Source organism: Nuphar pumila, chromosome 10 (genome assembly GCF_984573655.1).
Source record: "Nuphar pumila chromosome 10, dmNupPumi1.hap1.1, whole genome shotgun sequence".
NCBI classification, from domain to species: Eukaryota; Viridiplantae; Streptophyta; class Magnoliopsida; order Nymphaeales; family Nymphaeaceae; genus Nuphar; species Nuphar pumila.
The window spans coordinates 81,479,779-81,507,269 of record NC_143258.1 but is presented as its reverse complement, the minus strand read 5'-3'; the positions used below and the strand labels follow the sequence as shown (position 1 = coordinate 81,507,269).

Below are 27,491 nucleotides of genomic sequence, written 5' to 3'. Positions count from 1 at the left end.
AAGGAATTTCATTGGGAATAGTTGTTCCTTGTCTTTCTCCTATGGTCAGATGGCAAGAGGTGATTTTGTTGGAGTGCAACTGCCCTTGGACGCATTCATATATCTCATGATTAAGTGGTCATGAAGAATTTACATCCAAAGGAATAGTTGGGCTCACCTTCCTATGAATGATCTAGAAGATTTACTTCAACATGGAAATAAACTAGGTGACATTTTGTTCAAGATAATGGAAATTTTGGTTTGTTCATCTACAAACTTCCTTAGAAGGCAGTGGTGCTAAAGTAGGATCCATGGAGGTGATTGTTTTTGGATCCTTGGCTAGGAGAGACCCCTTTACAACTTTGTACTGCCCCACCTTGTGGTGGAAAAATGATATCAAAGCATTTCTTGGCCGAACCACATGTTTGGTGCTAGAATACTGAGCTTTTTTGATATTGCACCTTGTTGGGGCTTGGGATCGTTCAACATTAGCAGTGAAACTTGTTGCTACTTAAAACTAGGATTTCTGCTTGAATTTGGAATAATGACAAAAGATATTGTAGCTGATTTCTTCAATGAACATGAATATTCTTACCTTTGAGGATGCATTTTTATTTATTTATGCTTCAAACCATGTTCCATTTAAACAGGGCACAGCGGCTGGCCTTCTTACATGCAAATTATACAAACAGTTCCAATTTTCATCCGAATCTGAATTAGTTCCGACCTAAAATACTGATCTGGAACCAAAAAGGAAAAGATTATGCAAATCCAAATCTGAATATGATCTAAATGCATGTTCGGATCTGGGTTTAAAGATTCGTATCCGAAAAAATCTCAAGTTTGGATCGAATATCCAACTATATTAGATCCATTAGCACCCACTTTTCATGTTATCTGGTGGGGTTCGGGTATAAAAAAATGGGTCGGATACCCGATCCGCTGAGGGCCCCTTTTTCTTCCCTTACTCCCTGGGGTGGCTTGCTCTGCAGGGAGATCGAGGAGTCTCTCGCACAGAGAAGGGAGAGGGAGAAAGAGAATCAGGAGAAGATGAACGATTCGGATGAGGCCGTACGGCGCCGCTCCGTCGTCAGCGAGTACCGGAAGAAACTCCTCCAGCACAAGGAGCTCGATTCGAGGGTCCGAGGCGGTACGGAAAACCCTAACCCTATCTCCTAATCGTTCTCGATATCTCGTCTCTTTTGGTTGTGTTTGGTGAATTCTTCGATTCTCTCTTTCTCTTTGCGTTCTCCCTTGTAGATTTTCCATGGTTCGGAAAGTTTCTGTCGTCACTTTTAGGGTTTTATGGATGAGATTTTTTTGAGAAATTTGGGGTTTTTGTAGTTTTGCGCGCCTGGGTGTTCCCTTCTTTTGTTCTTTTGAGGTAGAGTTGAATTTATTCGTTTACATTGATGTTGTGTTTATGAATGAATTTGGTGAGTTGTCTGGGGGATTTGATGTACATTGCGACGAAAAGGTAGGTTTTCGTGTATTTTGGGTGGGAGTCTCAGTTTTCTCTTTGCGTTCTCCCTTGTAGATTTTCCATGGTTCGGAAAGTTTCTGTCGTCACTTTTAGGGTTTTATGGATGAGGTTTTTTTGAGAAATTTGGGGTTTTTGTAGTTTTGCGCGCCTGGGTGTTCCCTTCTTTTGTTCTTTTGAGGTAGAGTTGAATTTATTCGTTTACATCGATGTTGTGTTTATGAATGAATTTGGTGAGTTGTCTGGGGGATTTGATGTACATTGCGACCAAAAGGTAGGTTTTTGTGTATTTTGGGTGGGAGTCTCGGTTTTCTGTTTGCCACAAGCAGTTTCCTCTATTTCCTTATAAATTTATTCGTTAATTTATCGCAAAATGTGAGGATAGAAGAGTGGCTGTTCATAATGGTGATACCGGAAAGAGTGTTGTGCTTCTATTTTTAAGAACTATAGGAGGCAGAGGTGGATGATTTCTATGAAAGGCCATCGTGGAATTACACGGTGGCTTTAAGTCATTTTAGTTTGTTTGAGAGGTTCTTTGGTGCAACCTCTGTTTAAGTGCTCGTGCAAATTGTACATCATTTAGACGTCCACACCACGGTGGCTTTAAGTCATTTTAGTTTGTTTGAGAGGTTCTTTGGTGCAACCTCTGTTTAAGTGCTCGTGCAAATTGTACATCATTTAGACGTCCACCAGGCTGTGAAGACATGTGCTTGCAAAACAGAATCCGAGCATTCTTACGGGGCAGGTCCATTCAAGACAGCATCCAGCTAGCTCATGAATTGGTCCATAGTCTTTATACTAGCAAGCGAAGAGCGGTCATGCCAAAATCAGACTTCTCGAAAATGCCGTATCAGTTGGATATTTTTGATCGAGTCTCTATCCACACTTGGCTTTGATTGTAAGTGGGTTGACTTGATGATGGAATGCGTGTCCACGGTCTCGTTTGTGGTTTCGATTAATGGGATTCCTGGGAAACTCTTTAAAACTGTGAGAGGTTTTGGGCAAGGAGATCCTATTCCTCCATACCAGCTTCTCTTTGTCATGGAGCACCTATTTGATCATCGACCAAATGAACATTCGTGGTTTTTCTTTTCAACAAATATATCTGCTCATGTGCTTCAAGCGGTTTTCTAGTAATGGTGCCTTTGGAGGTTGAGGAAGGTTGTCATGATATCGGAGAATCAATTTGGTTTTATGCCTGAAAGATCAACTATGGAAGCTATACATCTTCTTAGACAACTTATTAAGAGAAATAGAGAGAGAAACAAAGATTTGCATATGTTTTTTATTGATTTGGAGAAGGCATACGATAGAGTACCTAGTGACATTCTCTGGTGGACAATGATGAAGAAAGGTGTTTCTCTCAAGCACATTAGTATAATTAAGGATATGTATGAAGGAGTAGTAACCAATGTCTGCACTTGTGGAGGGGTGACAACCAATTTTTCTATAACGGTTGGGTTACATCAAGGATCTGCTTTAAGCCCTTTCCTATTTGCTATAGTGATGGATGAGCTTATGAGATCAATTCAAGAAAATGTGCCGTGGTGTATGTTGTTTGCTGATGTATTGTTTTGATTGATGAGTCTAGGGCTGGGGTTAATGCTAAGTTAGAATTATGGAGATTGAGACAGACATTGGAAGCAAGAGGTTTTAAGTTGAGTAAGAGTAAGACATAATATATGGAATGTCGGTTTAGTAAGCAACGAAGTAGTGATGGGAGTGTAGTGAAGCTTGGTGAGCAAAAAATACCGGTGGATGATTGTTTCAAATATTTGGGATCTATCATTCAAAAGTATGGAGAAATTGATGGAGATGTAAATCATAGGATAAAGGTTGGGTGGATGAAATGAAAAAGTGCAACTGGAGTGTTGTGCGATCGTAGAATGCCATTGCGGTTGAAGGGAAAGTTTTATAGGATGACTATTAGGCCCATTTTACTATATGGTACGGAATGTTGGGCTGCCAAGAGACATCATATTAAAAAAATGAGTGTAGCTGAGATGCGTATGCTTAGATGGATGTGTGGAAATACAATAAAAGATAAGATTCGGAACGAGGAGATACATAAGAAGGTAGGCGTTGCACCCATTGAAAATAAGATGAGAGAGAATCGTTTACGGTGGTTTGGACATATTCGGCGAAGGCCTAATGATGCTCCAATTAGAAGGATGGAGAAATGGGAAAATATATTAGTTAAAAGAGATCGGGGTAGGCCTAGAAAGACTTGGATGGAGATGATAGGAAAGGATATGAATGCTTTGAACCTCACCGAGGACATGCATTGGATAGAAATGATTGGAGGAGAAGGATTCATGTGGAAGACCTAGAATGATTTTCTTTGTTGGTTCATATCGCCGACCCCAATTGTTTTGGGATGAAGGCGTTGTTGTTGTTGTCAACCAACTACACTGATAATGGGATGAGTTGGGTTATGACATTGTGAAATATGATGTTTTATCTGTGTTTATCCTCTGTGTCTGGATAAATGTGTGTCCAGAAGCATGGCATGAGGGTTGTTCAATTGGGCTTTAGTGAATGGCTTCTTATTTTGATGCTTGCTTTCTTTTTAATAGAACTTTTACCATGCTTTTCCTTTGTATGAATTTTGGATTTTTTAGCTAAAGAATGACATATCTTGGTTTATCTTAGTGCAATTTACGAACTGTCTTTCTTATTCATTTGAATTGTGATGTGCATGGAACCTGTTGGGATTTGGAAAATGCAGTAAGGGAGAATGTACGAACTGGAAAAAAAGAGTTTGCTAAAACAGAGGATGATTTGAAGTCACTTCAGAGTGTTGGACAAATCATAGGAGAAGTCCTTAGGCCTCTTGACAATGAGCGCTGTAAGTATGATTTGGTCTGTATCTTGTTCTTCTCAAGTAGGTGGACAAATACTTTGCATTTTCTCCTGCTGACATGTGGTTGATATTAGTTTGTTATTAATGAGCTATAGTTGATGGTAGAGACATATTTGATGCTAAAACTCTGTTTGACTTCATGTGAAGTACTTATTATCTTTTGGTGGTAATTGAACACTTGCAGTTGGGTTAGTTATACTTGGTTATCCATCTCCTTGCTTACCTTTTTAACTCATGAAATGTAAGCTGTGATCTCTTTCTTCTTCACATGCCATAACTCACTCCCACCCGATACTTGAAATCTTTCTAATATTAATTTGAAACCGTATAGAAAAAATGTCTATCTCTACATATGAAATAAGTGAGGAAGTAAGCCTGCCTATATTGTACTGTCAAGTTGTGTGTGGCTTATGTGGGGGTGTGGAGTGGCCAGTGATAGTAGTGGTGTGGATATGCCACAGATTTATTGATTTTTAGGTTAAAAGGTACTTTGGAGGTATACATCTTTTTTTCCCTTTTTAGTTAAGAAAGGAGTCATGATTACTACGACATCCAAATGTATGCTTATAATGGGTGCATTATTAATTTATTATATATGGTTGGATTTCCTGTGATATACCTTCTATTTTACGAGAATGAACTGTGACACCTTATCCTGTGGATCCTGGATGTTCTATTTTGTTTATTATTCTAGAGTCCTAGACAGAGTTCTGATTTTTTGACAATCATTTAGGTTATATCTATATATTTATTAGGTTTCATTGAAAGTAGCTTCATATTACATGCTTTGGATGGTTTCTGCTAGGTCCCATGTTTTCTCCTTCATTATTAGTCACTTATGTAAACCATTTGGAAAGTTTGTCTGTGCATCCAACTGCTTGCGTGTTGCTTCAGTGATCGTGAAAGCTAGTAGTGGTCCAAGATATGTGGTTGGTTGTAGGAGTAAAGTTGATAAGGAGAAACTTACAGCTGGAACACGTGTTGTTCTTGACATGACAACTCTGACAATTATGCGTGCACTTCCTCGTGAGGTAAACAGCACCTTACAATTTATTTCTCTGTTTTTTTCATTCATCAGTCAAAATCATTTCTGAAATCAGAAATTCTTTTCCTATTAATGCAACTGTAGGGATTAGCGTTTTTTCTGTAATGACAAAAGTTATATTTCAGACTTTTTTCTCAACATTGCACATGTAATCTTGTATGAAAACATGGTTCCTCTGCTTATGTGTACTTGATGTTGTGTCTTCCAGGTTGATCCGGTTGTGTATAGCATGCTTCATGAAGACCCTGGTAATGTTAGTTACTCTGCTGTGGGGGGTTTGTCTGATCAGATTCGAGAACTTAGAGAATCTATTGAGCTTCCACTCATGAACCCTGAACTCTTTATTAGAGTTGGAATTAAACCTCCCAAGGTGATTGCATTTTAAATCATTTTGTTTTCCATTCTTCTTGTCTATGGCTTGAAAATTTCCACCATGTTGTTGTTAACATTCAATTGGCATTTGGTTAAATTTCTATATAAATTTGAGTAAATTGAGTTTCGTACAGTTAACTAATAGTGGTAAGCAGTGGAATGTGCTTGTTTTCCTCGGTTCTTTGTCATGTAAAATATCACTCTTTTGGAAAGATTCACTTGTGGACAAATCGTCTGTTCTGTCCATGAAGATACCTTGTAGTATTGGGTTGAAAAATGTTGATATTGACTTAATTATTTTCTTAATGTCAGGGTGTTCTTCTTTATGGTCCTCCTGGCACAGGAAAGACCTTGCTAGCAAGAGCTATTGCTAGTAATATTGATGCTAATTTTCTGAAGGTAAGGTTTCATTTGGTTGGGAATAGTAACTTGTTTCTGTTCGATGTGCCAACTTGTGTAAATTTGATCAAGTTCCTTTCTTAAATGCAGGTTGTTTCCAGTGCAATTATTGACAAATACATTGGTGAAAGTGCTCGGTTGATCCGTGAAATGTTCGGATATGCACGTGACCATCAAGTAAGAAAATCCCAGTTGTTGAATGTGCACCTTCAGAATAACGTTTCTGATTGATAGCTTATTTTGTTGTGTATATAAAACACAATCTTTTCAAATTGGAGCTTGGATTACTGCTGCATGTCAATTTTTTTCTCAGTCTATAACATCATCAATATCACTCTAAAAAAAGACTAGTATTAATATAGCCCTTTGGTTATGCATGATTGACTTGATTCTTTTGTTCACTTCAGATGGATGAAAATAACAATGATATGTAAGTGCATGTTCAACTTGAAAAACCAACTTCTTCAGTGTCTTTCTGAATTTCCAAGTTATAGAGCTGGAAGCTATGTTTATCTCCTTGATTAGGTCTCTGGAAAAACTCTATGTTACTTGGTTTCTGCCTGATTTGTCCAAGTGGAATTATATCTTATGATCTCTTGATAACATTGTTTTTTTTTTCATTCTTTTTTCAAGCCTTGCATCATTTTCATGGATGAGATCGATGCCATTGGTGGTAGGCGTTTTAGTGAGGGGACAAGTGCTGATCGTGAAATTCAAAGAACACTTATGGAGCTTCTTAATCAACTTGATGGATTTGATCAACTTGGAAAGGTAAAGCTGTTAAATTGTGTAGTTGATCATTAAAAATTGAGCTTATTGCTTGCAGCAGATGATATTCTGATGTTACCATATGGAATCCTGTTTTCATGATTGACTTCTACATTGATCCTTGATTATTTTTCTTCAGCCTTCTCCACATGTAACTAATAATGCATATGCACACATACACATTCTGCTACATGGTGAAACATTTTTGTTTTGGATATTTTTCACTTAAGTTTGATTGCTTTGGCTTCTGATTAAAGGTTAAAATGATCATGGCGACAAATCGTCCAGATGTTTTGGATCCTGCCCTGCTCCGTCCAGGTCGATTGGACCGGAAGATTGAGATCCCTTTACCAAATGAGCAGGCAAGGATGGAAATCCTAAAAATCCATGCTGCTGGAATTGCAAAACATGGCGAGATTGACTATGAGGCTGTTGTTAAGCTTGCAGAGGTGATTACATTCTTTATTATACTTTAATATCAAGAAAGCCTATTTACTTCTTGAATAATGATATGTAGGGGTTCAATGGAGCTGATCTTCGGAACGTCTGCACGGAGGCGGGTATGTCTGCAATCAGGGCTGAACGTGATTATGTCATACATGAAGACTTCATGAAGGTATGTGATATCTTCAGTAATCATCATAGGGAAACTGCTTCTTGCTCGGTCACTGCTTGAATAGCTTCTTTTCTATATTGTTGAAGTATGACCCACAAAGTACTAGGTATTAAAAGTCGATACTTAATCTGCATAAATGCTATTGGTAAAATTATCCGTCCACAACTCTGAAAAATGCTGCACTGGTTTGAGGTAATTAAGAATTGACACTAGGTTATCATAATGGGCATCAGAGCCAAGAGTGGTTGATTTAATGTTGTCATGGTTGCCATGGATGTATTTTCTGTTTCTTGTTACTTGAAGTGATGCTTCCTACCATGAGTCAGTAGGATGTTAAAATGGGTGTCATGGGCCCATCTTCTGTTTCTTGAAAATTGGAGTGATACATGTTCCTATGACCAAACCAAGGGAGCTACAGTAATATGTGAATTAGGTGTGGGTTCTAGACTGCCATCATTGAATCAACACTAGAGAAAGTGGCAATGAACTTGGCGACTAGATGAGGTCTTTCCTCTAGTGTGAGGAAGGCATCAAAGGATATGATATGGATGATAAGAGGAACATTAATGTTTTGCACATACTGGCTTATGATTATCTAGGAGAACACATATGGTATTACAGTGCACCGCAATACTTATGATATGAAACAAGGATTATGGACTTGATTACTGCCTTCACATTGACTTTTCTATGGTCAGAAGCTGTTGTCATCTCTCTCTCTTGTGTGCGCGAATATGCTAGACATGTTGATATTCGTTTGGTTCACTGTGCGCTTTGCTGTTTCAGGCTGTTCGGAAGCTGAATGAGGCGAAGAAGCTGGAATCTAGTGCACATTATAATGCTGATTTTGGTAAAGATTAGCCTTTGGGCTGCAATTTTAGTTGATCAGCCTTGAAGCGTTATGATTTTCCTAGTTTGTGTCTGCGACTCACGCACAGCTGGAGGACTTGGAAGTACCTGCTATATTTGGTGGGCATCCTTGGCAAAGAAAATTTTATGGATTATGTTTTCTCCTTGAGGCCCTGTAATTTTCTTTTAAAACCATATTTTAGTGTTTTTTTAGTTATTGGTATAGATATTTGATGGCGCCATTGTTACTCTGATAGTTGACAGTGAAAACAACGGGAAGTTGGGGTCTATAAAATGGCTCTTTGATTTTGGTAGGTATTTATATATTATTATGGGGTTACTGAAAGTGTTCTGGAGGATGCTGTTTTTCTTCTGTAGGGGACTGATGCACTCAGCCGTTTGGAACAGGTCCCGGGTTCAGTTACTTGACATTTATCCATGGACTGAGCTTTGGCTCTAAGGTTATCTAAATCGAGTTTAGTTTTGGAAAATGTGACTGTTTTTAACGAGATGTTTGTCCTGTGGAGCACAAGTTAAAAAGGTTTTATGACATCGTATGTAAGCTTGTTCCTAATGCTAAATGAGACCTCCCTGAGGCCGATCTTAAGAACTTACTAGACCCATGAAATCTAATTTCTGTGTGTATTAATGGTAGCCAAGGTTCTTTCTTTAAGCTAAAAAAGGGCCTAACTGGCCTTTGCTTTTCATCATAGCCATGAAAAGTTTAGTTGCTCGCTCAATCAGGCAGGTGAACATGCCGGGATTGGGGAACTTCACGCATATCTTTTTTGCAGATGATGTGCTAATTTTTGGAGAAGCAAGCGAGGGGAGCAGGGACAACGTAAGAATCATTTTTAAGTTTTTTTTGGGGTTAAAAATTAACGCTAGAAAAAGCAGTTTTACCTTACTCAATGAGGACGGATATGGTCACGTCTGTCATGGCAAAGAATATATTCCAGTGCAAGCGGCATGGCTTGCCCATGCGATACCTTGGTCACGAGAGCTTCCATATGGTCAATGGTGAAAGACGGTGGAGTTGGAGTTGTGGAAGGCAAGGTTTCTAGCCCTTGCTGGAAAAGTAGTGTTGGTTAAACATGTGGCCACTACTATCGGCCAACACTTTATGAGTCTCTTTGCCATTCCGGCCATTAATAGATTTTTTTATGGGGTGGTCACTCGGATAAAGTGGTCAAAGAACCAAACATGTGGGATGTGGCACCAGACTGATCTCGCAAGGGGGGTGAGATTATAGATTTGCATCGGTTTAACATTGCGCTATTGGCAAAATGGTGGTGTATGATGGAGAAAAGTGAAAGGGTCAATATTTTGCGTCCATTGCAAATATGATATACAAGGCTGATCGTAGAATTGGGTGAAAAGTTCAAAGTGGAAGACTAGGTCTAGTGAAAGTGTTTGAGGTCTTCCTACGAGTGGGGGATGGAAGATGCACAAATTTTTGGAGGGATGTAGTGAGTTACTGCGGATATGCAGCGAGGATGACAGATTCATGTAAGGCGCAACCACACTCATATCACACACCGACAATTGCGAGATCTTTCACACTTGATTGCTGGAATACAGCCCTCACCGAGTGATGATAGGTGCGATGGATGCATAACAATGTCAGGGACTTCGCAGTGGCGTCCTCTCCTGCTATCGGGCACCATGCGAAGCAGGGGTGCATACCATAGTTTGTGTGGAAATGGTCTTCCCATGCGTTCTTCAATATTTGGGTGGCTTGTACTTCATGGTAAAGCCAAAACAGACAACTTGTAAGCCGATGTCACTTATGTGAAATGGAAGAGGAAGACATAAAACATTTGTTTGGTCAATGTAAATGGTTCAAATATTTGCACTTCAACTTTGGAAGCGGCTTCTACAGAGTAATTGCAGGAACCCGCAGGACATTTTTCTGTTTCATCAGCTTAGTTCTGTGGGCAGCGGAGATGATTTTAAGTGGCAAAGTTGGGTGCTTATTACACGGGGAGAAATGTGGCTGCACTGAAACGAGATAGTTTTAAAAAGGACGGCCCTACGTCTGCAGAAAATCCGCAGTGAACTCAAAGTAGTCAGTAGTATAAAATCAGGAAATCAAAGCAGTCTTTGTCTGAGAAGCCGAGTTATTGTTGGAAATGATATTCATGGCTGCAGGCTTAGGGCGACGAACTGTTGTTCATGCTGCCTGTATATGGAAAACTGTAAATGTATCGTACTATATTATCTCATGAATAAATTGCCTTCTAAAAAAAAGAGAGAACCATATCGGTCTCATTGGTATCGACACAACAGCAACAGCAGCATCACGTTCAGCCATTGATGGCTTGGAATTAATATTTTCGTCATTACACCAACGGAACAGCAACGACTTGTCGATTTTTGTCTGCTACAGAAAGTCCTAAATTAGTTTCTTACATCATGAGTGCTGGTCCTAAGGTTGGCATGGAATGAATTGGCTAAAGCAATGTTGTCAATATATAGGTGCTTATCGGCCTGTATCGGCGGATACTTATCGTATCAGTAGAAAATAGATATACATCACCCTTGAATCAGTTACTTTTTAATAAATATAAAAAATACTTAAAAGTTTTAAATATTATCTTAATAGATTTAACACGTGTGTTACGTTCTGATTGACACATAATATTTTTCAAATTATTTTTTGGCCGATGATTCACTTGAGTATCGATATCGGCCAATTCAAACGATACAGGGCTGATGCTGATACTGACAACATTGGGCTAAAGAAGGGACGAGTATTATTATGCCATATAAATATAGGTTCTACCTGACACGCGACTGTTGAATGAAGTATTTGAAAAAATAGGACATGGGATGTATTTTTTTTTAACTGTTAAAGTATTTTTGATAATTTAATATAAAAATGAAATTTTATTGAAATATCATTAAAATATTAAAATAACGTCTACATGTACGATCCCAACCTCTCATAACACAGCCAAAGTGGCCTGTACCCCCCATCTTCATACCCCCTCTTAAATCTTATGACAGGTTGTTTTAATTAAATATGACCTTATAGATGGATTCAGCATGGTCAATTTAATAAGATTCAACCCTTGGAGCATACATTTTTTGACTAAAAATATGATTTTCAAATCATATATCACCAAAAAATCTAATCCTGCACACGTCAGATTTCAGTGATTTAAATGACGATCTTCACTAAATGAATGATATAGATCACAGCTATGGAGTCTGAAATGATCAAAACAACTTGCATCAATAAAATCCCAAGAAGGGGTACGAAGATAGGGATGGCTTAGGAGATGAGTGGAGCCATTTCCAAATTGATTCCTCGACTACTTTGAGTTTGTTGAAGGCATGATCTTGGCAGCCAATCTTTCTCTTTTATGGATTCCCACATATCAGATGCACTCGCCCATATCATATAATTGTATTATCTTGTGCTTCATTTTTTCTTAACCCCCTGTTTTTTGGATATTATATGAAATTTAAAAAACTGCCCGTTTACAACCCTGTGGGTTGAAAACGAGAGGCCATTGGGATCTTGTGAAAGGTGTCCAAGTAAAAGGGGCTGAGATCGAGTTCTCTTGTTGGCAGGAAAGTGTTCCATAGCCCTTATTAAGGGTGGGTGTCCTTAAGGCTGAGGGGCCTGTTGACCTGCCCGTATTTTTTTTTTGAAAGGCGAGCTGGGGTTAAGCAGACCTCTACCATTATACAACGATACCATTGAGATTTGAACTTGCAATGTCCCTACACAAAGGCGATGTGCACTAGATGCTCCTACAAGACAAGTGGAGCCCCCGTTGGTGACCCGTCCGGAGTTTTACTTCGTAGGGGGGATGGGCCCATTAAGTGACCTGTGTCCATATGAAAGTTTCCATCCATGAAATAAAAAAGAAGTTTAAAAGTTTACTGGTGCCATTCATCAGGTCTAACCAAGAATGACCTTGACCTACTTGTGCCCTGCAGACAGGAATCAACATGGCTCAGCATTTGAACTATAATGCTAACATCTATTGTTTTCATTGCCTTACATGCTTTTAGTTTTTCAAACACAATTAGGTTGTAACACGATCAAAGCATCATGATCCAACAATAGATAGAATCCATAGTTGAAAAATTCTGCCACTCCCACTGTCATAAACAAGACATGTCAAACATTATGGTCAAGCATCAACATTTCAAAAAATTCAGCATACACTGTTCTCTAAGTTTAATTGATGAAAATTAGACCGGTGGTGCATTCTACAAGATGGAGCAGAGAGTACTTCGCCAAAATAATGGTGATCTGTGGAATCTACAACTACACTGAAAGATTAGAGCTTTCTCTAATCTCTGAAGAAAACCCACAATGTATCTAGCAAGGCCAAGAACCCTAATCCCAAACGCCCATGTGGGGATGGCTTGAATATATCACAGGTCATTTTCTTACCTAAGTAGGTTCAGATTCCCTTGGATCCTTGTGAGATGTGAGAAAAATGGGGTCCCTTTCCAAAGTACTAGGCCGACATGAAGTGGTGGTGGGCCCCACCTTTCCGTCAGAAGCTTGCCTATTTCCCGGGAAATTCATTCCCCACTGGCGGGCTGGTGTGGGGGGTATTGGGGGTGGAGTCCTTTCCCGCAGGAAAGGACATGCCCTGGTTATTTTGGACAGCATGCCCTTTCCCACGAATTTGCTTCACAAGTTGATGTTAGGCAGAGATTCTAACTTCATATGTTTTCCCATGGCTAGGCTGGTAAGTTTCCCAGGTACTCGTGAAGGAAGAAAGGATGGGAGAGTCTCCCCGGCCAGGGAAGCCAACACTTTTCTACCACCTCCTTCTGCCAATGTTAGTGGCATCGCCCGTTTCTTTCGCGTCAAAGGACTCACCCTTAGGATGCTGTTACATTGCTGGGTAATACGTCTCTCTCTCTCTCTCTCTCTCAAGGTCTCTCATTCTATTGCGGCTACGCCAGCACCGAGCAGTCCTATCTCATCCTATATGGGTCTGTCCGTGGCCGAAGCCGTTCAACGCCTAGACTTATCACTTCCTCAACCACAATTACAAAGCATCGATTCAATTATGCGTGAAACATTCGCCGCTATCGCTGATGTCTTTCCGACCTTGGTCGAGACTGAGTGGCGTAGCCCTAACGTCATCCAACCTCCTATTTTAGTCGGGGGGTTCTCTCCTTCTGGGCAGGGTGGTCCTCCAATCAGGAGACATCGTTTGCCTCTTCTTTCTCCATCCGGCGAGTTGGGGTTTCTTTGAGGCGGTCTGTGAGGATCCACACTCCGAGGGGATTTCCGGATTTTCAGTTATAAAGTTCTTGTGTTGGAATATTCAGGGCTTGAATTGCCCTTCTAAACGTCTTTTCCTGGCAAATTGGATCCGTCAAGAAAACTCCGATCTCATTGCCCTTTGCGAAACAAAGATGGCGGTTATCTCGCGCTCTATCTTCTCTGAAATCTGGCGCAGTGCAGATTTTTTCTTCAAGCCTGCGATTAACTATGCGGGAGGTCTACTCATCCTTGGGAAGCATTATCTAGACTTACACCAAGTTGACGTAGGAACATTTTCCATATCCATCTCTCTTCCACTCCCGCCTAAGCCGATGTCAACTGTGGTCACAATGGTTTACGGTCCCAACCGCAACTCCCGACGGGAGGAGTTTTGGTCGGATCTGAATAGGGTCATTGCTACTTTCGGGGATCAACATATTATCATGGGTGATTACAACTGTCTTCTGTCGCCAACCGACTTAAGCCTTTCGGTTTCCTTCTCGGCCTTAATGAGGAGCTTCCAAAATTTTATTCAGATGAACCAGTTGTACCCCGTCTTACATGTAGGTGAAGCGTTCTCTTGGACCAATTGACGTTCTTGACTATGCTTTCGTCTGCTAGATCGGGTGCTCGTATCGCTGAATCTTTTGAACCCTATTAATGACATTTCTTGTTGCCTTCTTCCTCCTTCTGTCTCAGACTATAGTCAGATTGTTATCCGATGAGGTCAAGGTTTTTTCGGCAACAGAACCTTCATATTTGAGCAATGGTAGCTTAAGGAGGCAGGTTTCGAGTCGTTAGTCTAACAATCTTGGAATAGACCTTGTTATGCGGACCAGGCGACTTTACGGTGCATGGTTAAATTGTTTCGGTTATCTTGCGACATCAAGTCTTGGCTTGTCTCCAATAACATAATCAAATTCCAAAATATGGGGGAGTGGGAGCGCGAGCTGTCTAACATCAATCAGTCGCGCTTGGTTATGACCTTAATGTTTGCATCCTATACTGAAAGCCTCAATGCTAGATCGGCCGACTTGTCTCTATTGTTGCAATCTTGGCGTCTAAAAGATGAGATACACTGAAAGCAGCGATCAAGGGTGATTTGGCTTAAAGCAGGTGACGAAAACACAAGGTTTTTTCATTCTTTCGCCTCTCATAGGCATAGAAGTTATGCGATTCTTTCTATGTCTATCGACGGTGTCTCCTACTCGGGTGATCAGGTACTTCATGCTGTCACCAACTATTTCACTAACATGTATTTCTGCAGCCGCGCGGTAGGCAATGCTATGGGTACTGTATTATTCTTGTCCATGGATCAGGCTCTCTCAAAGTCGATTCAGGTGTCGTTCTCCAAAGATGAAATCTTCTCGGTTGTACGGGATTCATCTGGGTGAAAAGCTCCAGGATTTGATGGGTATCTCATGGATTTCTTTCGCATTTTTTGGCAATGCGTTTAGAGTGACATCCTTAGTGTCTTTACGGAGTTTCATTGCAACGGTCGATCGTCGATTCATTCACACCTCGCCATTGTGTCTCTTATTCCTAAGGAGATTGCCGTATCAGACATCTCGTGGTTCTGCCCTATTTCTGTGTTAGGAGGTTTATACCTTATTATCACAAAAGTTTTGGCAAATAGGATGCGGTAAGTCGCTCCTAAGATTTTTTTTGATACTCAGTTTGCCTTCATCCCTAATATAAGGCTTCAACATTCTTTCATTTTGGCCACAGAAGTGTTGCATTCACTCAAGATCAGTGGGGAGACTTTCTTCACTCTTAAGCTTGACTTCCATAAAGCCTACGACTCGGTTCATTGGCCATTCCTTTTCAACACGTTGGTGAATTTGGGCTTCGACAGACGTTTCTCTAGCTGGGTGTAAGAGCTGGTTACCAATGCCCAGTCACAGATTCAGATCAATGGGGGTAAGAGGCAAGCAATTCAAACTTGATCGTGCTCTTCGACAAGGTTGCCCCCTGTCTCCTTTACTGTTTAATGTAGTCTCTGAGGGCCTTGTGGTTTTGGTTAAGAGGGCAGTGGAGTGTGGTCTAATTGAGCCACTCGGTATACCGGAGTTCCCGTATCATATCCTGGTCTACGTTGACGATATGATTATCTTTGGAAGGGCTTCAATCTAACAAATATTAAGATTCAATCTTGTCCTTTTTTTCCTGTCGATGTCAGGTTTATCTATGAATTATGATAAGTGTTATTTGTCCTTGGTAAATGCCCCTCAGTCGATGCTAGCCATGGGCCAGCGGATTTTTAGATGCATGGTAACAGACAACTCCTTTTTTTATCTGGGTCTGCCGCTTCAGCTAAGCAGGGTCACAGAGGTAGCCTGGAGCACGACTCTTCAAAGGGTTCAAAATAAAATTTTGGCCTTGCAAGCTTCCTACATTTCCATCGCGGGTAGACTGACTCTCATCAAGCACATCTTAAACGCCATACTAGAATTTGTTATGTCAATGTTCCTGCTGCCTGTGGGGGTTAGTAAGAAGCTATCTCGGGTCTTGACGAACTTCCTATGGTCTGAAAGTGGTTCCAACAACAAGCGTCACCTGATAGGGTGGGAAACCCTAAGGCTTTCTCTTTATAGGGGGGTTTGGGAATCAAGGACATCAGATTGAGGAGTATGATTCTCGTCGTGAAGCAGAGCTGGCTTGCACACCAACATGGGTCCCCGTGCGCAAGCGTTCTTCTTGCTAAATACATAGGTGTGAAATCGTTGGTTGGGGCCACTCACGTGAATCAGCAAGCAATGTCAAAGCTTCGTCGCTCATGGATCCAAGCTTAGTCTGCGGTTCTTTCAAATAATGATATTGTTGACTCGCAGTCCCAATTCTTAAGACGCGCCTTTGCTCCTAATGGCTCTTTCCGCGCAAAAGAATGCTACCTCTCTCTCCTTCCTTCGGGGGTGGATCGGTTCCCGGCAAGCCTTATTTGGGGCAAGGGACCGACTCTTAGATCTCGTTTCCTGGCAAGGCTCATCCTTCATGATCAGGTGCAGACTGACAACTGCCGAGTAAATGTGTGTTGTACGAGGCGGCAGAAGAAACTGCGTTTCACCTATTTTGGGAGTGCACTATATTTCAAAACATCTTTAAGGTCACCTAAAATAAGCCTGTGGCCAGCGTATGCCAGGAATCATTCGCCAACAACTTGTTGTGGGGTCCTCAACCAGTACATCAGTGCAACAAATGGCGGATTATTTGACGAACTTGGCTTCTCTCGTCCTAGTGGGCCGTTTGGATGACACGCAACAATGCCATTTTTCGGCATATTCCAACGGTTTTCAATAAACTAGTGAACCTGATATTGGCAAACACGTACGTCATTCTGCACATCAGCCTTCCTGAGCTTCAGCGCAATCAGCACCCATTGACACCTTCTGAACCAGGGTGACGCTCGTCGATCATCTGTATTTGTATCTTGCTTTCTTTTCTGGGCTTCTAGGCTTGTCTTGGGCTTTTTTGTATTTCCTGCAGGTTCAATGTTGGTTGAACCTATTTTTCGCAATGTTGATGGTTATAGTCTCTCTCTCTCTCTATATATATATATATATATATATATATATATATATATATATATATATATATATAAAACTTAGATGAGGATCAGCTGACTTGGCAGGTGTCAATTCTTGAGCTCTTTCAAAAAACAATAAGAAAATCTTGAGCTCTTAAGACATCCTAGCATCTTTCTCTCTCAACTCGGATGAGAATCAGGCCGACTTTAGCAGTTTTTTTCATGATTCTAACAACTGGTGCATGTATGTATCATCTGTTTTATAGGTGCTGACTCCATTGGTGATTCACACTGCTCTGTTATTGGTGGGAGTGAGTGACTTCCAGAACACTGGGAAGCCTGACCCCACTCTGAACTCCACAATTGTAGCAGAGATAAATAAGATATGCCCTGCAGATCACAAAACAGACCCCACTGTCCCTTTGGATTTCATAACCCCAAATGTCTTAGACAACAAGTACTATGTGGGTGTTCTGAAGCACATGGGCTTGTTCACATCTGATGCAGCACTTCTCACTAACAAACAATTTCACCAAGGCACAAGTCCAACTCAATGCCCACCATCCCTCCATCTGGATAAAGACATTCGTTGCTGCAATGATCAAGATGGGTGAAATTGAAGTGAAAACAGGGAACCAAGGAGAAATAAGAAAGAAGTGTGTTGTGGTCAATTGATGGGTGCCTTCAAAGCTTTCTTGCAATCCTAGAATGAGTGAGGGATAGTTCATTGGTTTTATGCTTGTTAATTTCTAGTAGGAAGAGCAGATAGCTCAATGTTGCAACAAATAAATGCCTACATGGTGGTGGTGTGCGATAAATTTTCGTCATGTATTTGTTTAATTAATTAACTATTTATCCATTGTTTTCATCTTTATGAATAGAGTACATTGTTTATTAACAAATTGGTGAAAATATTGGCTTTACAATCGTATGATGGCGTCTCTTTCATAGAACATGATGTATTTACGTGAAAAATGCACATTTTATTTTAGATTTTCTTTCTTCCTTTTTTTTTTAAATTTTCATATGTGCACGCACAAATTTATGTAATGACCCTACATAATAATGGATAAAAAAAAGACCTTGCATAATCCACTCATTTTTTATGCATAAATTGGCACTTATGAAATTATTACAACAATAATCATAGCTAAAAGTACTAAACTTACAAGGCCTATATTCTCTTGCAGTAACATCTTTGTAACAGGGCATGTTTTCAATGCACTGTGATTCTTGCAATTGCTCAAGATGCTATAATTGCAAATAACAACTACAACATTTTTTCAAGGTTAATGAAACCTGAGAAAAGCACAAGTTATGATTGTGATTATTTCTGCCTTCAATCTTGTAAAAAAAAAGTTGGTCAAAAGATTGACCTTGTGATCAACAATCACAACTACTTTGTCAGTTGTGGGGAGACGGGGTTGTCTTTTAAGATGGTAGGCAGCCATAAGTGGCTCCCCCTAGCTAGCACCCCCTAGTTGGCAAGAACAGCAACATTTGGTGTTCGCCCCTGTACATGGGATCTGCTTCCGATTGTTTATGGCCACCTGTGACCAAAGCAGAAAAACACCAAAATTGAGGTTGCTTGCATTAAGCTAAGGGTGCATGGTCCTTTTTATTTATGGCGAGTAAAATTCTGATAGCATCCATGCGCACTTTGCCTTTGACTTAGTCTACACGACCACGACCACCTTTCTGCATGAGTACTATCACGATTTTCTTAAGGCATTTCCCTCATGGTATTAAAGAAATGCCGACCATTCAAGATTCTGGAACGGATTGGAAAGACGGCTTATCGAGTAGCTTTACCTCCCCAGTATGCTCAGATACATAACGTGTTTCATGTTTTGATGCTGAGAAAGTATCAGCAAAATCCGTCTCATGTCATTCAATACGAGGACGTTGATATAAGAGAAGACCTGACGATGAAAGAAAGGCCAATGAAAATATTGGAACGAAACGAGAGGATCTTACGATCTAAGACCATTCCTTTTGTCAAGGTGAGATAGCAATATCATGGCATAGATGAGAGCACATGGAAACCCAAGGCTGAGATGCAAAAGAAGTACCCCAATCTTTTCGAGTAAGCTCTTACAGGTAAATTTTGAGGATAAAATTTCTTTTTTAGGAGGAAAAGGATGTAATAACTGCAAAAATTTAAATGTTTTGGGTATGGGATCAAGTACCAGATCCAAAATATTTTTATAAATATTGAATAATATTAAAAATAATATATATATATATATATATATATATATATATATTTGTTGAGTCGAATCCACAATTAGATCCAATTTTGGATCCACCACTCACTACCGAACCAGATCCACGCTATGGTGGATCCGGTATCACGGGTCGTAGGGTCCGGACCCGAACCCGACCTCAGGTTATTAAAAACCCGCATACCAGAATGTGCCTAGGGCACGATTCTTGCAATTGTTCAAGAAAGGGGAAAGAAATGGTTACGGAGGGCAGTAACCGATTCTTTCCACCTCTCGCAGAGGAGGGGGAGGGGTCTCAAAATCATTTAAGAGGGGTGGAGGGCGGGTCACCCTATATTCTGCCCTCATCCCCTCTCTCTGTTGTTGTTCATTTCTCTCGACTCTTCTTGCTCACACCGGCAGAAGCACTGACATCAGAAGACTCCGATCACCTGTCGTTTCAGTTGCCGATGACTCTCTTCGTGTAGCAGTGTCAGCAAATTTCTCCAGTCGCCGGAAAAATGTAGGATTCTGTCTCTATTTTTGTTGAGTGTGGATTGAATCCGTTTATGGTTGGGTCGGTCAAGGGGAATCCCGATTCTTTTCTTATGATCCGAACATTTCAATGTATTTCTTGGCTACTGGAAACCCAACTCTGTGAGTCAGGGTTTTAGGTAGTTGTGACATCGATTTGGGGGTTCCTTGCCTAACCCTAACCCAGAAATCCCAAATCTGTTCAAAGTTGGGGGTTTTGGCTGAAACGATGGGTAATTTCACTCGTGAGAAAAAAAAAAAAAAAAGATAACCCCGAATTTGAGGGTTATCGATCTTGGAATTTATAACCTAGATCTAGGGGGGAGGGGAAAAGCTTTTCAACTAAAGTATTGGAACCCCAGGTTTGGGGATTTTGGTTGGTAGAGTCGAAAGATTTAATTCAATTAGGAATTATGGGGTTTCAACATTAAAAGAAAGTAGGAAAGATCGTATTCTCACCATATATCTATGTTGTTCTAAATTTTTTTTTATTCGATTAAGGCATGGGGTTTCTTTATTTTAAATTTGTATGAGAAGTGTTATGTATAATCTGACTTAGGCATGTTATACGATGTGCATCATGTTTTCAGATAGATTCTAATGCTGTGGGATTATAAATTTCATATGATTTTCGTAATGTAAAGTTGTCTGCGTGATTATTGTTTGACAGTTATGTTGTAGATTGTCATCCAATCCAATTACCTATGATTTTGTCCTTTGAACTGTGATTACATTTGATTTCTATGAATTCCTGTGTTCTGTCATCAAACCAGAATTTATATTATTACAAAGACTATACTACAGTGTGCTGACTATATCAAATCTATTCCTATGCTGGTTTATTAACTGATATCAAGCCGGAATACATATATTTTTGTTACATGTTATCAGACTTGATTTCGATTCATTTTCTTAGTTATCATTGATTAGGCTACAATGTATCATAAACTGCTCAACAACATATAATGTTACTGTTATCATTGATTAGTCTGCAATGTATCATATACTGCTCAACAACAACCTGTTTAGAAACAAATTAAGTGTTCCTGGGATTTACTATTTAACTGTGCATAAAACTGATATGTGTATAAATTGGTTATAACACCATTATGATTACATGGTATTATTCTCAAATGAATCATTTGAGTTTACATAACATATAGGTACCCAATGCAGGTACTTGAGGGTGATAAATTGTGTATAATGAAAATTATACATGACAAGAAATCTTAAACTAAATGGTTGTGTTCTTGACTGGTTTAAAGGCACCAGAGCACTCTGAGTGGGATATGAAATTCATATGAAAAGATTTGATATCTGGGTTATAAACCTTGGCAAAAAGGGGTTAAGCTTAGGAATCTACTACTACGGTAGTAGGAGGAAGTTGGGAAAATGCCATGTAATTCGAAAACGTAATTAAATAATGAAACCAACCCACTCAGTTTTTGAGCTTACCTTAGAGAGGGTATGTTGTACAAAACTTTGAGGACTTGTGTTTTGGTTTTTGAGCGTAAAGCGGCTCGTTGGTCCCCCATCCTCGGAGTTAGGGGATCCAGACTACCTATGTGTCCTAGGTGATAGTCCCACATCTTCTGCAGAAGTTTATGATGCATCTTTTTTTTTTTTTAGTCGAGCCCTTGAGAGGTTCTCTCGGCTACTGGTCGCTCCCTTGAGATTATAGTCTCAGTTAGAATGTTCAGGTTAATAAAATACCTTTGAATAATATACCCCCGAACGTTCTCTTCTGTGATGGTTGCCTGGGCCCGTGTGTACCTGCGGGATAAGATAATTTAAACATAATTTCAGAACAGTTAGGTATCGTAGTGCGTGGAGTTACCAGAGAGACAGTTTCATATACTTTCAGCATGCTTTATATTCTGAGCTTGTGATGAAATGAAATTCTAAAATGTGTGGATATAAGATAATTGAATTCATATTGTATTGTTACATGAAAGTTATGCATTTTACTATTATTGTTGTTGCATAATAAGCTTTACTTGCTTAATTATAGCTGTTGCATAATCTGTTTACTTGCTTAAGATATATGTCTGTTATTTTTGTTGAATAGTTTTCTTTATGTGCCTTTGCCTATGCTAAAGAATTGCACTTGACACCCACATCACATACTAGATTCATGATATACCTACATTAAAAGTTACAGATTTTCTACTTAGACAGTTGTAGTCTAATTCCTATATCTCTACTGTTTTCAGGACACGAGTAGTCACCACTAGCGGCTACAGGGGAGGCATCGACTATTTGCTTTGATCTACTGGTTCCCGAGCTGGCTTGATATTGATTCTCTTTCTTTGATTTGTTCATTGTAAACATTCAATTGTAAACTCTGATGAAATAAATGAAGTGTGTTTGGTTATCCTTTTCCTGTATTGTTCCGATTACTTAACCATAAATTGTGAAATGATTTCCGCTGTATAAAAAAAAAATCCTCATATTTTTGGATTAAGTTTTCGGGTCATTACAGTTATGTGGTGCATGGCATACTGACATTAACATGGCTCAGCGTGGTTGACTTGGTTTATTTAATGCCCCTATAATTCAAATTCCTCTACCAATAGATAGATGCGCTTGAGTATGCCTTGATTTCCATGTATGGCCTCATATTGGTTATCCAAACTTGCTTTTAGATTTAATTTATGTTAGATGGTGGGGTAGGTATGCTCGACTTCATACATAAGAATCCAAGTGTCTTAACCAAGAAGTATTGTGTTGAGCACAAACCTGATGCTCAACACTAATCGGCACCCCAGCAAATAAGAAAGTACGAAAAACAAAAAATTAACATAAAATTGAAAGAAATTCACAAAAAAATCACTCATAATTTATTCATTTGTGTCTCTTTCTGTCTCTACAATGAATATATATATATATATATATATATATATATATATATATTAAAGAAAGGAAAATCTTAAAAACCTTAATTCTAATATAGATCTAAGGTGTATCCAATATGAAACTATAATCCAAACATTATGAGGCTTTAAATGTGTTGAGAATAGGAAAGGTTTCCTAAAGTCCAACGTATAAATTAAACCCATATTTTGAAGTGTTAAATTATTTTATTTAGAAGTTTAAATTTTGGACAAGACCTTAAACCCATATCATTTTCTAAATTTCTTTAACTTTTCCTCATATTTATTAAATAGTAATTCATTTATATATTTTTAGCTGATATTTTCTCAAAAAAACTCAAGATAAATAAAAATTTTCAAAATCTCACAAGAAAATTATTGGCGATAACTTACCGTTTTAAACTTTTGTCACCATATCATTAGTAATGGAGACATCCCAATCCACATGGAAATGAGATAGAGACTTGTATGGTGAACACGTTGACGACATTTTTCTTTCCATTTAACACCTTAATTTATGTATGATTAGTAAAAAGATGACCTGATCTTAAATTAAACAATCAACAAAAGAACAAAAAAGTGGAAAATGGGAAAGGAAGCATATATAGTCCAAAGGTTCCTATAGTACAATGTTGATTTAGCTCAACTTGGTTCACAAAATTGATGATCTTGAGATACTCATCAAGTCCCATACAAGACTCACTTCAATCAATCGTCTGCTAGGGACCAGGCCAAGTTCTGGGTAGAGTGAGTCTCCTACATATATTTACTGAAGAAAAAGCAAAGAATGGTAAGGCAACAATAAGATCAGGGATGGATCTAGTGAGCTTGATCAAGGCCTTCAAGGCACATCTCAAAGGAAGGCAAGGTGACGTGAGATGATTTAATTAGATAAAATGTCAATATTGGAGGCTAATGATTATTGAGTGCAGCCAATTCTCAAGGGTGGGTTCCTATCTAGGGTGACATGAAGGAAAATAGAGAGACAAATGCGAAGAAGGTAGAAGGGAGGGTTGAGTGTGGGTGTGAAAGTGTGTGTAATAAGAGAGAGAGAGAGAGAGAGAGAGAGAGAGAGAGAGAGAGAGAGAGAGAGAGAGTCAATTTCCACTTCGAGGGAGAAAGCGGCTTTCTGAAAGCTTGCCTGAGTTATTTTCACTAGCATACCTATTCTCTCGCCCAACCCTAATAGCCCCCTAATTACTGTTTGGGACACCAAAACCTTTCTTGATGCACCTATTGATCGGGTTCTTAGTGATTGTAGGGTAACATCACTCCCCCTCTCATAGAAGATGAGAGCTAAGGGTCAAACATTTTTTTAAATTGCTCATGGTTTGGTTGAACTTGTGTGGTGTATCATGGTAGGGGCAACTTGCTGTTAGCAAGCATGTGATCAGCTTGGCAGGCCCATAACTGGGGTGCCACTTAGGAGGGCCGACCACTAGAACATTCACATTGCTCATGAAGGTAATTAGGTCCCTTCATATTGAACTATCCAGAAAGAGAGGGATGAGAATATCCTCCCCAAATATCGCAATGAATTAAATTAAAAGGGGCAAAAGTAAAAATTTCACTTAACGAGAATAAAAGACGAGTCTATTTAGCTCGTGGACAAACATCACAATGACAATTTCTTGAAACAATTATGGAATCATAATGAAAATAATTTTTTTATACGTGAACTAGACGAATACCCAAGTCTCCAATGCAAAATGTCAAAAAATGTGGACAATTGGGAATATGCTGAGATATTTGTTGATCCAACCGTCAAATAATACAAGCCATCATGTTCCCTACTCACTCTAATTGTCGTCCCCGTTGAAAGGTCCTGAATAACACAAGAATGAGGAGAAAAAATAACAGAACATTGTTGATTTTAGTCAACTCACTAACTGATAAAAGATTAAAGTGAAATGAAGGTATACGAAGAACATTATGAATGTTGAAATTGGAAAAAGTTTGACAGATCCTTGATGAGAAGCTTGGACAGTTTTTCCATTTGGAAGGGTAACAGAGGAAAAATTATGAAGAGAATGAACATGAATCATAGAATCAAGGGTAGATGTGATATGTTTGCTAGCACCTGAGTTAATTATCTATAAAGATGGGTTAGAAACTGAACCTGCAAAATTTATCATTGAAGAGTTGTTTTTTAGCATATCTTTAAGCCGCTGTCATTCTTCCAAAGTAAGAACCAGAGCTACAACAGTGGGTTTCAAACTTGCATTTGCATCTTTGGTAGAGCCATATGGTTGCCATGAAGGAGCTGAGATGTTCGAGACTGAAGAAACATATGAAGGTAACTTATGCAGGCGATGCCCTGGGGGATATCCATGGAGTTTGAAGCATGTGTCCTTGACATGTCCAACACCATTACAATATGAGCAAATTGGGTGTGTTCTAACCGGTCCCCTTTGTTTTTCGAATTTTGAGAGTCATTTGCAAGCATGACTGTATTATTTTGAGATTGAGGAGATGCCTCTTGAACATCCCTTTGTTTTTCTTCTTGAAGAACCAATGAGTAAACTTTAGCAACAAAAGGTAAGGGTTCGATCAATAGGATTTGTCCTCACACAACATGATATGAGTCATTTAATCCCATAAGAAATTGAATCAGCTTCTCTCATTGTTGTTGTTCAGCAATGCGTTTCATTTCACCACAGTTACACGTAGGTAGAGGGGAATAGGATAACAATTCATCCTAGTAACTTTTCATCTTAGTAAAGTATGCATAAATAGTCATAGAACCTTGTTGTAGACGACAAATAACACACTAAATCTGAAAGATTCTAGGGGCCAAACTTTGGGTAAATCGATCTTTAAGATCATCCCACACTTCAAAAGTTGTAGATAAATAAATAACACTATCCGCAATATCTCGAGAAACAAAGTTCAATAACCATGATAAAACCATCTGATTATTGCGCATCCAAGCATGAAATTCAGATGAAGACGCATCAGGTTGAGCAACTGATCCATCAATGAAGCCCAACTTGTTTTTAGCACTAAGTGCCATGACCATTGCACGACTCCATGTAGTATAGTTGTCGCCATTGAGGAGTTGAGAAACCAAAACAGTCCCTGGACTGTCTGAATGATACAGATAAGATGGGTTTAAAGAGTCGGGGTTGGAGTCCGACTTACTTGATGTAGCTGTAGATGAAACCTGGTCTCCACTCATGATGAGAGAAACTCACAATAGTTGAATAAGATGGAGGTTGATTCGACGTGTCCAACCCGCAACAAAAAAAACAACAAATCAATATGCTGAGGTGTATACCTAATGTTTTATACCAAAATATGGCCAGAGTGCCGTCTGTAAAGAAACAAAGAATAGGAGCCTCTGTTTTGGCTCTGATACCATGAGGAAAAGGGTGAAAAGATACGTACACATCTCATTTCTTAGTAAGATATACAATATATAATATGTACAAATGAATTATACAACAAGAAAGCAAATTCTATAAAAAGAAAGAATCCATGATATATTTGGTTACAAATACAAATAAGTAACTGGCATGCGTGCTTATCGGATCTGGATAGCTCAATATGAGGAAGAAGGTGAAAAGATACGTACATACATATCTCATTTCTCAGTAAGATATACATTATATAATAGTTATAGATTAATTGTACAACAAGAAAGCAAATTCTAGAAAAGAAAAGAATCCACGATATATTTGTTTACATATATTTAGTTACAAATGCAAATTAGTAATAGACTGGCAGGCGTGATTATCGGATATGGATAGCTCAATAGGCGCCTTGTCAGTTGGTTGATTTATCTCACCATCACACGTCCAAATATTCAGTTTGCAATGCACATGTTGAGTCACTACATGCAATCCCCCCATCAATCGCATATGCAAGTTGCTCTCCGCTATCTTAAGTAGCATCCTGGTCAAGGCATATTTCTCTCATCTTCTTCTCATCTTACACTTTATGCTTTTTGTGATGCTGATTGGGGAACCTGCCCCACCACCCGTCGCTGGATATTGCATCTTCTTGGGCCATAGTTTGATCTCTTGGAAAACAAAGCAACAACAAATCGTCTCCTGATCCTCCGCTGAAGCAGAGTACCGAGCAATGGCGAATGCAATGTGTGAAATAATTTGGTTAAATTTTTTATTTCACGATCTCCAAGTTACCTTTGTACGCCCTATTACACTACACTATGACAATTAGGCTGCAAACCATATTGCTGCTAATTTTATCTTTCATAACCGTACAAAGCACATTGATATCGATTGCCATCTTGTTCGTGATCAAGTGACTGTCAAGCACATCTGCCCAATTTATGTTTCAACTAAACATCAAGTCGCAAACTTGTTCACCAAAGCCCTTGGTCGAGACCAATTAATTCTTGTTCCTCCTTTCCAAACTGGGCATTACTAATCTTCATGCTCCAGTTTGAGGGGGATTATTGAGCTATCCAGATCCGATAATCATGCCTGCCAGTCTCTTACTGATTTGCATTTGTAACTAAATATATGTAACCACATATATCGTGGATTCTTTCCTTTTCTAAAATTTGCTTTCTTGCTGTACAATTAATCTGTAATTGTTATATATTGTATATCTTACTGAGAAATGAGATGTGTACGTATCTTTTCACCTTTTTCCTCACTTCACAACCCAGCTGCATATTTGTTAACATGGGGTTGTATGTAGCTCACAATTATTGTCGAGTTCAATATCCTATGCATGAGTATGTCAGGGAATGCATCATTTCACACATCTAGTA

At 39.2% G+C, this 27,491-nt stretch overlaps 1 protein-coding gene across 1 annotated transcript; it reads left to right on the top strand.

Moving 5' to 3' along the window:
- Window positions 1–957: 957 nt before the first annotated feature.
- On the top strand, window positions 958–8,689 carry LOC149827028 (26S proteasome regulatory subunit 10B homolog A). Its single transcript, XM_090019121.1, has 10 exons — window positions 958–1,129; window positions 4,188–4,307; window positions 5,217–5,353; window positions 5,576–5,737; window positions 6,052–6,138; window positions 6,229–6,315; window positions 6,772–6,909; window positions 7,164–7,355; window positions 7,424–7,522; window positions 8,309–8,689. The coding sequence occupies exons 1-10, from the start codon at window positions 1,030–1,032 to the stop codon at window positions 8,381–8,383; spliced, it is 1,197 nt and encodes a 398-aa protein (XP_089875247.1). The 5' UTR covers window positions 958–1,029; the 3' UTR covers window positions 8,384–8,689.
- Window positions 8,690–27,491: the final 18,802 nt, after the last annotated feature.